Source organism: Chroicocephalus ridibundus, chromosome 1 (assembly GCF_963924245.1).
Source record: "Chroicocephalus ridibundus chromosome 1, bChrRid1.1, whole genome shotgun sequence".
Taxonomy (NCBI): domain Eukaryota; kingdom Metazoa; phylum Chordata; class Aves; order Charadriiformes; family Laridae; genus Chroicocephalus; species Chroicocephalus ridibundus.
Window position 1 is genome coordinate 142215992 of NC_086284.1, and position 12365 is coordinate 142228356.

At 42.8% G+C, this 12365-nt stretch overlaps 1 protein-coding gene across 2 annotated transcripts; it reads right to left on the bottom strand.

Moving 5' to 3' along the window:
* Positions 1 to 1338: 1338 nt before the first annotated feature.
* LOC134510126 (C->U-editing enzyme APOBEC-1-like) lies at positions 1339 to 8509 on the bottom strand. Of its 2 annotated transcripts, XM_063323046.1 has the most exons (5): positions 8366 to 8507; positions 7050 to 7077; positions 6240 to 6628; positions 4206 to 4324; positions 1339 to 1864 (listed from the first exon to the last, which is right to left on the bottom strand). In XM_063323046.1, the coding sequence occupies exons 1-5, from the start codon at positions 8496 to 8498 to the stop codon at positions 1844 to 1846; spliced, it is 690 nt and encodes a 229-aa protein (XP_063179116.1). In that variant the 5' UTR covers positions 8499 to 8507; the 3' UTR covers positions 1339 to 1843. The 2 variants fall into 2 exon arrangements, with proteins under 2 accessions (XP_063179116.1, XP_063179106.1); XM_063323036.1 differs by lacking the exon at positions 1339 to 1864 and having other exon boundaries at positions 4152 to 4324; positions 8366 to 8509.
* Positions 8510 to 12365: the final 3856 nt, after the last annotated feature.

Genomic DNA, 12365 nt, shown 5'->3' on the forward strand with positions numbered 1-12365 from the left:
ATTTATTCTAAGGTATAGAAACATAATGACACCTGCCATCATTTTTAGATTATTTCATGTGAATTAGCAATGTGTCAGTAATTTGTACACTGTTATGGGTAAAGCCTTCTCAGTGTGATGCTAAGGTGTGAGCAAGATTCTATGATGCTTAAGGATTTATGGCAAGAGACACGGGTGGGTCTTCAGGTCTTGCAGATTTTCTTAACATTTAGGGTTTCCATTTTGTGCTGGCCATGTATGCTACATATTGTTGTATAGCTTTGTGCTGTTGTACTTTCTAGATTCTCAGATGGGACTCAGCTAACTTCTGTAGCATCATGAAGATTCAAAGCCAGACGCAAATGAAGATGTTTGAAGCTATATATGTTGATCAGGCTCAAATACAGTTGCCACATTCCACAGCCGACCAGTAACTTAGAAGTTATGTTGCTGAATGGTTATGGACTCCAGTGTTCTCAACTACATGTTGATCAAGCGATTTCATTTCTCTCCAACAAAACAAAGAGTTAACACTAGAATGGCCAGAAGGAAGGCATGTGACATCCAGCCTGAGGACCTGGACAGGAAGAAGAAAACTTTAGCCACTACATTGCTTGGAGTAATTTTATTTGGTTAATGTAGTAGACACTCCCCAGCAACCTGCACTCAGCTTTAGACACTCTCTCAGACAGCAGGGGCTGAAGCTGCTTCCTCAGCCTGCAGCTTTTCTGCCTGGCTTAATTGTCTGCTAAACATCTGGAGACTCTGGCATGGCCAAAAGATGCTATAAGCACTGATCAACTAGAAGAGATAGGCATGTTTCCCACGAGCCCCTGCTTTATTCTTCAAATAATCATCTGAGCCTGCATGTTGCAGATCCCAGCAGCAGCACATTCCGCAGTGGGATCCACAATGGGCCTCCTGCTTGAAAGGATTGGGAACCATGAAATGTGGAGTTCCCAACATGATTCATTCATATGTTTTGCATTATTTGCAGTGCAAACTGAAAACTCCTGCAAGGCCCAGCACACCTGTATCTTCTTTTGGCCTTCTGCCTATAGAGATAGCTCAGAGCTTTCAATATCTCCTACCTCACTGTTCCGGTCAGTGCTTCCAGCTGGAAGAGCAGAGACATTTTACTGTGTTCCCCCAGAACAGCTGGGACTCCAGAGTGCGGAATTACAAAGGAAGGATATGTGCCCAAGAAAGGAACAAGAAAAGCTAAGTTTTCACAGAGTTGACTTTTTCCCTTTTATTCTGTTGTTTCTACAGTCATAAAAAAAGGGAGAATAAAACCTTTAAATTAAGCAATATAATCCTTAGTAATATAATTGTATTATATTGTAACGAAAACAGTAATATAATAACAATATTACACAAATACTAACAGCATGAAGTGTTTTCTGAAACATACACACATAGCCGTAAAAGTGATCTTCATAAGCAATTCTCAAAACCAGAATGCATAGCTCTGATTACTTCTTTGGAACAGACCAGAGCAGGAAAAACGTTACTCACTGGCATCTCAAGAGGGTACTGACAGAATCTGATTGCAGAATCAGCAGACGTGAGAGGTCTGACTGTGGGGCATGGTCCCTATCCCCATTGGACTCTCAGGAAGCCTTGTAAAGACCCAGAGCACTGTGTCCTGGCTGCCTGGATGCATTATCCAAACTTTCTGGTGGTTTCTCATGTGCTCCTTCTGCTGTGTCCAATATTTAGTAATGCCAATGAAAAGAGTCTTCTCTGGTGACAGTGTGAAGCTGTAGTGGGGAAGACTCCCAGGGACTGTCTTTTCCAGTCTTGTAAATAATGCTAACTCACAAAGTGAGTTTGAAAGCATGCTGCTGATGCTTGTTAGTATTCAAAGCAACGGAGGAAGCCCCTAGTAGAAAGAAAGAAACACGAACATTAAAAATTAGATGCCAAAAACTTAAGTTGTCTCTTCAACATGATCCAGAGTTTGAAAATACAGAATCTAGTCAAAAAGATCATTCTGATCAACCTTCAGCAGGTCAGATAATCTGCCTTGGGACACAGCTTTCCAGACAACAGTGTAGCACCTTGGAATTTACTGTGCCATGTAAACCCCTCCTAAAAAGACAGATCGCTCAGAAACAGAAGCATTTAAAAAGTGGCTGACTGCCTAATTGAATCCAGGAGAAGTGGAGCTAGGTCCTACGGAAAGGCAGGATTCTGGGGGTTAGAAAGGCCCTCTAGAAGTCTCGAGCCCAACAATGGGTTTGTAGCATGGCTAACTCCAAAGCTAATCAGGCAGCTCAGAGGAAAGTTCTCAGTGTCTCCAGCAATGGAGGTCTGACAGCCTCTCTGGGCACCTGTTCCAGTACAGCACCACTGTTGGGGGAGACTTTTTCCTTCCGTCCGGTTGGAATTTCCCTTGTTGCAGCTTGTGCCTGTTGCCTCATTTTCTTCTATGCAGCTCTGAGGAGAGACTGGCTCTGTCTTTGCTGCCTTTATGTAGTGTAAAGCTGCAGTTAGATCCCACTTAGCCTTCTTTTCTTTAGGTCTAATAAAGCCAGTTCCCTCACCCTCTCCTTGTAGGGCAAGTGCTCCAGCACCCTGACCATTGCAGTGGTACTCCACCAAATCTCCAGTTCCTGTGTCTTTCTTGGGTCAGGGAAGCCAAGACTTGACACAACTGGTCTGTATTTCTCTGGAGGATGCGCCTGGAACAAACTCTCCTCATTACACCTCTGCGCTCAGGGGGGCTTGATGTCTTGGTAATGGTCAATCAGACTTATCTGAACATTGACAATTAGTACAATGGGGCTGGGTTTTCACAAGGGCTGAGCACATAGACCTTCCCATTCCTTCTGTGGCGGGTTGGTGGTTAGTCAGAACTACTGATAATGGGCCCTATTCATCTTCATTTTAGGGGTGGCTTGAGTTTGGTTGAGACAGCAAAGCAGTTGAGCAAGTGCCTGACTTTCAGCATGAGTGTCCAAGTGCAAGCTTCCCAGCCACCAGCACTCTGCAGTGATCAACGAGGTTGCCAGGGACAGGGAGGGACAGGTCATTTGTTAGCTGGCTTTTTAAAACCGAGACCTGAAGGGCATATTGCCTTGTACTGCTGCCCAGGGAACCGTGCTGAGTCAGCTGTAGTTTGTTGGTGTTCACAAGCACTTAGCAGACAGCTCTCTTCAGCTCCCTGGTAAGCATCACATCATGTGTTTGATTGGGTGTAAACTGCTAAACTACTGAATCTCAGATATTAGGAGACTCAGGAAGGCTGAAAGCCAAGGGAAACATAAGTCCTCAACAGTTACTTTGATCAGCTGACTGGATAATGTGTATCCTGTCACTTGAATGTCATATTCCAACAGTTAGAATTAGAAAGGCCAGGTCCTGAGGTATTAAAAGACCTATGTAAGTTTGTGGTGGACGAAACTGAAATGAATACACTGTTTACATTTTCCTTAGTCAGATATAAAACAAGGCATTTATAGCATCCTACAAACGGGTTAGTTTTTGTCCTTCTAGCCTTTAAGTTCCTGTCTGTATTATGTAGTTCTGTGCATTCCTTCCTCTATCTTCTGCTGTCCATTCTGCTAGCCCCCTTTCTACATAGAGGCTTGCCCCACAAACAGTAACTGAGCCAGGAATTAACTCCAGTCTTGCTCTCTCTCCTGCTCAGTAGACCACATTCTCTTTCTTGTCCAGTAGGATATCAGGCCATATAAATACCTTCTGCAGCTGTACGGGTTGCAAGAAATGGGGAATGCAGATCTCAGTCATATGATACGCTTATGTGTAAGCTCTGATCCTGAAAGCGAATCCACCAATTTGGGCTTTTGAACTTGCTCAGAACTTAACTAAAATCAGTGACCCCATCCTGAGAAGCAAAACGAGCGTACTTGAAGCGTGTTTACACAGCTGAATGAGTTTTTGGGATCAAATGTCTCCAGTAAGCTGCGAGCTAATGAATTTGTAGCTGATCCATGTAAAGGGTTTAAAAAATTTGCCCTTTCTTTAGTAAAAAACCTGAGAGTATTGCTAAATTGCTTCTCTACTCCTGACCACAAAAGCACAATGTAGCAGCCTAGTCCTCTGGCCTGCTTGGCCCTCCGTTTATGCAGCATCAAGCCCATGCTTATTTTTCCTACTATCGTTCCTGCTCACACCATTGCCAGTATCCTCCCAACCTCCTTTTCCTAGGATTTTGTATTACTTTTCACTCTCAGCATTTTCTTCAAGTGCCTACTAACCAAAAGGATATGATAGAGCTCTATGCAGTTCAGCCAGATGTATGAAGTGAATCTCCAGGGCCAATAACCATCTTCTCCATGTTGGTGTGCAACAAATCTTTCCCAGCAGTAACTGTAATCTGAGAAAAGAGATATCCAGTCACTATTGATGAAAGGCATGCCCCCTCCTTTCTTCATGAATACATGAGCAAGGCACTTCTTTCTCATTAAGACAACAGTAAAGGACAGGAGAAAGACATTCATCTGAGGGCATTCATGCACGGGACCAACAATGACTTGCAACTACACAAATAAGTTAATGGAAAGGGGAACCAAAACTATACAAATAGCAATATGTCTAAAAAAGGGAATTGCCAGAGAGAGAGAGAGATCACTACGGTGGCTTGGGCAACCCCTATCATAGGTAGCCAGCCCATCAGGGCATAAAGTCAGAGCAGGTTGGCCAAAGGAGAATCAATCAGTGAGCCGCAGGCTGCTTCTTTAGGAGGTACTGAAAAGGGGAGTGACACATGCAATCAGGGCTGTTCAGGCATACCTTTTGGCAGCCCAGTACCTGATCACAGCAGCTTTAGGTAAGACAATAAACTTGTTGCTTCAGTCATTAACCTCTCTGATTTATCTGAGGGAAAACCTGGAGTGAACACCCTAACACTCAGCATTTTCATATCGACCTTAGTGCTGATAGGATGGCCAGAGCTTCTGTCAGTTCTCTGGTGGTATATTCCCAGAGACAGGTTCCCCAAGGTAAGCAATGTCCTTTTAAGTTTTCATTTGACCTAGTAGGTTTTGTAGCTGCACACACCAGTAGTTCAGTATCCAAACACGTATGCAAAATTCTTCTCTTCAAATGTACATTCTTTTCTGTGAGCTACTTGTCTGGACTATTCTTACAGGCAAGCAAGATATACATACAAAATGACACACATGCAAGACACAATTGTCCTCTACGATGCATCATCTGAAAGTCTCCTTTAAATATGTCTCCTCTTCTCCAGCTATCAAGGGAAACCAATTTCTTGCTGCGTCTGGCAAGCTGATCTGCATATATAGACTAGGAGGGACAGGTTCTATCTTACTGTCAGGATTTTTCACTGTATATAAAGGAGGCATGGATGGCTAGAGAAAGACATACTTCTCCTTGTTCAGATTTGGCAAGAGGAAATGACCACGCTGGTTCTGCAGCTGTATGGGATTGGGGAAGAAATAAGGCACAAGAGAGTGGTATTTTTGTGCTCACTAGTCCTCCCCAATGCCAGTCATCAGCACTATTACAAAGCACAACTGCTGAGAGCGCGCATGTTTGAAGAACCCACAAGAATTTATTGTCATTTAGACAATTATTCTGTCACCCAATGACCCCTCCCCGCCCAGGAAGGGGAATCAGGAAAAAACAAGTAAACCCGAGGGTTGAAATATAAACAGATTTCATAGAATAATCCTAAATAATTAACATTATTAATACTAAATAACCAATGTTGATCCCAATACCAGTATAAAATATACAAGGATTATGCTCAGCCAATTCTATCAGTAGGAAGCTGTGCACTCCCAGCAGTGGACAGCAAGTGTTGGACATTATGAGTGCTATGGCTTTGGGAGGAAGGGAAGGCCTCAGGGGACCAGCACCGGGACAAGAAGTTCTCAGGATCACAGCCATCATAGAAGAGAGGAAACTCCTCAGCAAACTTTCTAATTTATATGGAATGTGACATTCATGGTATGAAATAATCCTGTTGGCCAGCTTGGGTCAAGTGCCTGGGTCTTGCTCCTCCTCATCCCTGCACCTGGCTAGCTCAAAAACACCAAGACCTTGAAACCCGCATACCATAGCTGGCTATAAAGTAAATAGTTTCACAAATTCAGACACTAGAGTCTTCTAAAAATGCAGTTTTCCCAAGCATTAGAAAGCATTACCTTACTGAAAAGTAAAATTATTGAAAGATCAATTAATCCTCTGTCGCCCAAAACAGGACAGCACATAATCCCGGAACTTTCAGTCCACACTTAGCCAAAGCCAAAGAGTAGCTGGGTTACCTGCACGATTCATGATACGTATGATGACTCCATTCATTGCCAGGTTCTTGAGACCTTTCCGGTTACGCATATCCAGGGGCCTAAACACCTTGGCTGCGTATATTTCCAAGGTCACATTGGGATGTGCCTTCAGGAACTCCAGAATTCTGCTGGAGCATCTCCCACAGGGGGTAGTAGATAGGAACCAGGTGATGGAGCAAGCAACTGATGGCATGGCCTTGAAACAATTTTCCAAGAAGTTGACTTCCGCATGTTGCGCAAAATTGTTTGAGCACCAATTCCTCCAGATGGTACCTGTGCTCCACCTGATTTCATACAGCAGGTACACCACATTTGGATGTTGGTCAGGCAAATAATTTCCTATGAAGTCATCCGGATGTATCTTCCACCTGCGACAAAAGTACCAGCAGTACTATGATCCCAAAACCTCAATGATGTTTGGTTCCATTGTGCATTGCCTGCTCTCAACATCAGCCAAGCCTCCCACTCTAAGCCTTTCCCATCACATATGAGCAGCTTGAAGAATGTTGCAATCTAATGACCTAAATCTGGAATTTGATGAAGGGTACAGAATTATTCCCCTAGAGTGGCACTGGTGAAACACTCACAGCACCTCCTCGAGAGGGAAGGTAAGCTACCCCATCACTACTCTGAGATCAGCACCTGTCTAAGCAGTGAGATAACTGGAAAGGAAGATCGAGGAAAGGGATGGTAAGACGAAAACAAGGCACAAGGCTTCTTAGCTTTGCCTGTCTCTGGAAATTGCCATGGGGCCCAGGCAGTACACAGTGATAGAACCATATCTCTTACCCTTGGTTGTTCTCTCCCATGGCAGGACCTATATAGAAAAGATTTATGAATCACTGGAGATAGATGAGAAAACAAAATTTCCTCAACACCTCCTGTCCTGGACACTTTCTGTCTATACACTCCCTGCCAAATCTCTTTTATATAAAAGGGCTTAATAAGTAGTCCCTGCACAGCAGGATAGCCACTCTGGAATGCAGGAGTAGTGGATTTCTACCTGGGAACTAAACTTGGTGGTTGTTCAAACGGTGCTGTACATGAACTCTTGCTCACTTTAACACATTAGGGTAGACTGTGATCTCACTCAAGTTTAACTTCACTGATTCCAGCAGTACTGCATCTGCTTTTCCCTGACTAATCAAAGAGCAGAATCAAATCTCTTCTCCTTTTGTATCTTCGAAACAATTTCTATTAGGCAAAGCTGGAATTATTTTCCTATTGGCACTCATAATGTCAATCTAGACAAAAACATTTTCACAGCCAATGGTTCTTTTTTTTCTTAGTATGAAACTGTTTCAAATGCTGAAAAAGTATCAATGCAGAAAGGAGTGTGATTTCTGACTAACAAGTACCTATGGGGTGGCACCATAGACCTGCCTGATTATATACATTTTGTCTCTCGTGGTGGCAAAGAAGTTTGACCCTATGACTCATCCATCCCTTCACAGCTGAGGGTCTAGATAAAAATAATCGCAGGTGATCAAGGCTACTTATTTCTTTTGTAGAAATGCACCCATAGCAAACTTAAGGGTCTAAGAACCCTCATTTCATTGAAGAAAGGCACTTTTCCATAGCTCTTAGCTCTTCAAGATGAGGAATTATAAAACATACACAGTGAAATTACATTTCAGCAGGAATAAAATCGTCTTCCTTATCAACAGAGAAATTATCAGCTCCTTGCACAGCCTTATTGCAATGATTCATTAAGAAGCATTTTCTAGTTGTTTATTGCATTGGAAACAAAATAGGTGAAAAAATAATACACCAATTAATTTGCTCCATTCTTAATTGCCTTTGATCTTTCCACATTAAGATCTCTTTCCACGTTAAGAGGTCTTTTGGAATTTCAGTTCTTTCTGCCTAATGCCACATCAGGGTGAACAAAAGAAGGCATTAGTATTTTGAAGCTGGACCTAAGACTCAAGATACGGTAATGCATTCGAAGAGATGACACACACAAATCCACAAGTGTCTCCTGTATATCTTCATGTACCAACACACACGTTTGTCTGTACTCACCAGTTGCTTACATACATCTACAGTAAATATCTACACTGAATATGGAGAAACAGACCTGCTTGTCACATACATGTACTTACCTCTGTCAGGGACAGCAGCCATGGATATTTCTAGATTTGTCTGTCGCATCTTGGGTGATGGGTATCCTTTTATTAGTCTTACGTTTGTTTCAGTTTCTATTCCTGCAGACTGAACTTCGGACGTCTGTAACATTACTCAGCTGAATACTTCCTCATGGTGACTTGCTCTTATGCAAATAAATCACCCCACTGGGTGAAACTGAAGGCAAGTTCCTGTCAACAAAGGACTCCAAAAGAGGGTGAGTCCCATTCGGAAGTGGATCTGGGCGTGTAGACAAGGTTGCCTGCCAGAAGCTGGAACTAACAGGTGAGCCATTTTTTTTGCAGTGCAGAACAGAAATTATATCTCTTTGTTACCACTAGCCCCAGAATAGAAAAGCAACTCTTCTCTAGTCACCCCAATGCACCAAGAGAGAAAGAGCATCTACACAAATGGCAAAAAGTCACATCGTCGTGTGCATGGCAGATAACTTTTCTGGCATCCAGATATCATCTGAAAGTTGAGCAGATTCCGGTGGAAAGAGGGAAAAAAAGCTTGTGATTTTATGGATCTCCAGTAGGTGGTGATGGTTACTGCCATTTCCCTTCATGAGACCATTCTGTGGAGTTCCAAGGACCACTCCTACCACACACCCTTGAACCAGAGTCCTCACGTAAGCAAGGAAGACCCTCAGTGTGTGTGAGAACACATCTACAGCTGTGGTCAGCGACTGGGCAGACATTCTCAGGCTAACTATGGCAGTGGACAGCTTGTTGTGGGGTAATTAAAGAAACTTCACAACAGAGAAGAGATCCGTACTCACATGGGCACCCTGAGAGCAAGACCTGAGAAAGCTGGTGAGCATCTGCAGATGCTGTTGGTTATGACAGGTCAGTGACATAAAAAGAATAGGCTTTTTCCAGTGCCTTGAGAAATCTGCTCAGCATTATGACCTGGACATCACCTTCCCGTGATCTGTTCTGTAACTCACACAAGATGCAACACAAAATATTTCCCAATTAATCTGAAAAATGAGTGAAACAATGCTAGTTACTAGAGAGAAGCTTTCCTCTGACACACCCAAAACTGGCTTGCAAAAGCAAAGAGATTACAAAAGATATCTTCATATGTTTAGCTAGAGATGACTGTGCTGAGTCAGTCTCTATCACTTATAGTTTCCTCTGGTTTTATGACACAATAATTTTGTGGTCTGATGCGAGCTGCAGAAATAGATCCCTGGTGAGCCATTGTCCAGGAATGTGCACTCCTTGAGGACAAAGCCATTGCCTCCCTCAACACCAAGTCTGACTTGGGATTGTAAAGCTGTGGAAGTGATTTATTTGTATTCTCTTAGGCCAGCCCTCAATATTCTATTGTCAAAAAATTATTCAGCTTCCTGCAAGGGCAGAACAAACAGAAGTGAACATGAATGGTGGAGTACAGAGGGAGGAGGGACTCAGGCACTAGCAGGACCCTCTGTGAAGGAGGTTAGTCGTGACAGGTTATCAGGCAGCACCGCACCAACACAGCATCTGCCTTCAGGGCCTCTTCTGCAGCAAGGTCACCGCTCACTTCACGGCACAGAATTGTTCCCTATTGGTTGCGTTAGTTCATACCTTAGGAAGGGTGAATGGAATCAACTCAGACACTCTGAGACTTCTTGAAACAAATAACAAAGTGTTTGACTAATGTGTTTGACTTCATGGACTTGTTATTCAGTAAGGCCAGAAATGCACTGATGCTATAGTATTCTCTTCATTTCCTTCCCTCTGCAGTAGATATTTATGATTATGCAATTGTAAATTAGGCTTTGAGATGCTTAGTCTGATCTGTAAGAAATGGCTTGATTAGCAGCAGTGCTTAGTAGCAGTAGTTCCTGGTATGAAACGAGCAGTGTGCCACAGCAAGCAGAGAGAGGAAAAAAAATTAGTCTAAGCAGAAGCAAAGAATTTGCAATGCGACATTTCCGTGTGTCTCCAGGAAGCTGAATGTGCTCTAGGAGATGGTGGAAAACCAAAAGGAAAAAAAAAAAAAGAAGAAAATATCATTCTGCTGTTCCTGCCAGCCTAATGCAAGGAGAGGAAATCCCTTCCAGATCCAGCAGTTGGTTTAACCCTAACAAAATCGGAAAGACAAGGTCACCACACAGGTGAATTTTCCTGCTTCTAGAAGAACTTGTACATCCTGTCTGTGGGGATCAAATTTCAGTGCTTCAGAGGATGATGACAGACATCATATACCATCATATTGGTAACATCTAAATATATCTCACCCACTCCAGCAAATGGCTTTTTTTTTTAAAAATAACCACCACCCTCATATGCATACCTCCCGAACGTAAATGCATTTTGGAGGAACATACGCTGCAAAAGGCACACAGAACAGTGGACATACGCTCACTCAGGACTCCTTTAAGCTCCCAGGTTTCTTAGACCTTCATGACAACGTTCACTTTGGTGGTCGTAGAGCCATGCTGTATATGTCTGACCAGCCTCACTGGGGATGATCACATAGAGGCTTCACAGTTTCTTCAGAACACATTGCAGAGGGACTCCAGGATATACACTAGGTGATAGAGAGGTGGACAGAGCAACAGGGAGCCACCTCCCTGCAGATATCTCCCACAAACCAGATTTCAGTGTAACAATCCTTCAGCATGACAGTATTACAGTGGTGGCATCTACTGTATGTACTCCCCTAATCTGTCTCACTAAGTCAAGTGTCTCTTGAGATAACAGCCACGTAGTTTGCAATTTTTCTCAAATGTCTTTCGGCTTATCTGACACTTGAAACCCAAGATGTACTTCTGGTAACTCCAACTCCAGCATTCCACTGAACAATTTTATTCGGCATTAAAACACAAATTCGGGCTGAGGTAGAAGTCAAAGAAATGGAAACACAAAAGAAAATAGGAAAGGCAGGCAGGTTAGAGAATAAGAAAGAGGAGCGCAGAAGGAAAGCTAGATCATAGAAAACAAAAAGGGACAAGGTTTGAATCAGCCAAGATCCCAGCTTGCAAATCTGAGGATTTTACAGGTACAGAGCTTTCTATTCTCTGGCTGAATGATCTATTGGAAAGAGGTGAGAATCAGCAGGTAGAAGTCTGGAAGCACAGGGGAAGGCAAAACTTAAATGTGACTAAAAGCCTGGGGTTCGTGCCACAGAGGCTTAGGTCTCAATTTCCACTTACAAGCGTCTCCTGGACTTAATTTGTAAAAGTAAATTTTGTGTTAGTTCAAGTGTTCTCCTGCTGGCACATTTGACAGTAAAAGGAAAATCCACTGGATGTTTGTTTGGATTTAATGGAGTTTTCTCAGTAGATATCTACATTTTTATGGAAAGAAAAAATACACAGAGCCTTTTGAGATTTACTCTGTGAACTTCAAATTTAAAAAAGGGCTAAAACATGTGTCTGTGTGTATGAATAGATATGTCTGAGTACACGCTCACACAAGTATTTACATATATATGTATGCATAATAATGCAATAATGCATATAAAAACAAGCTTGCAGATACAAAAATACACATCCTTAGCAACATAGGAGTTTGCAACTCTCACCTGCCCATGGTCTTTTTATCTCTCCCAGCACCCTTACTTTCATTTCCTCTGAAGGTTACACAGCATCGCCGTGCTTTACCGAGACTCTTGTTCAGTTTCCACACGTGGAAACTGAAACGTAAGAGATTAAGATAATCGATGATGCCCTGCTGCTACTGGGTAAACTTTATGAGTCTGATTCCAAACAACACAGTGGAACGGCAGCCAGCCATGAGGGTGTGTGGGCAGAGCCCTGACTCAAGCAGGGCGGAGAACAGGGAGTTAGGGGGAAGGACTTACCTGTGTGCTTACTTCAGTATTAATTTTTCTTAGCTAAAGAAAGCACCTCAATATCCTTGTAATAGAATTCTTTCACATTAGTTGGTGAGGCTACAGAAATCAGAGAAGTGGATCAAATATATTTCATGAGGAGTCAGTGTGGAAAAAAAAAAAGCTGCAAGTGAACATATCTGTATTTTG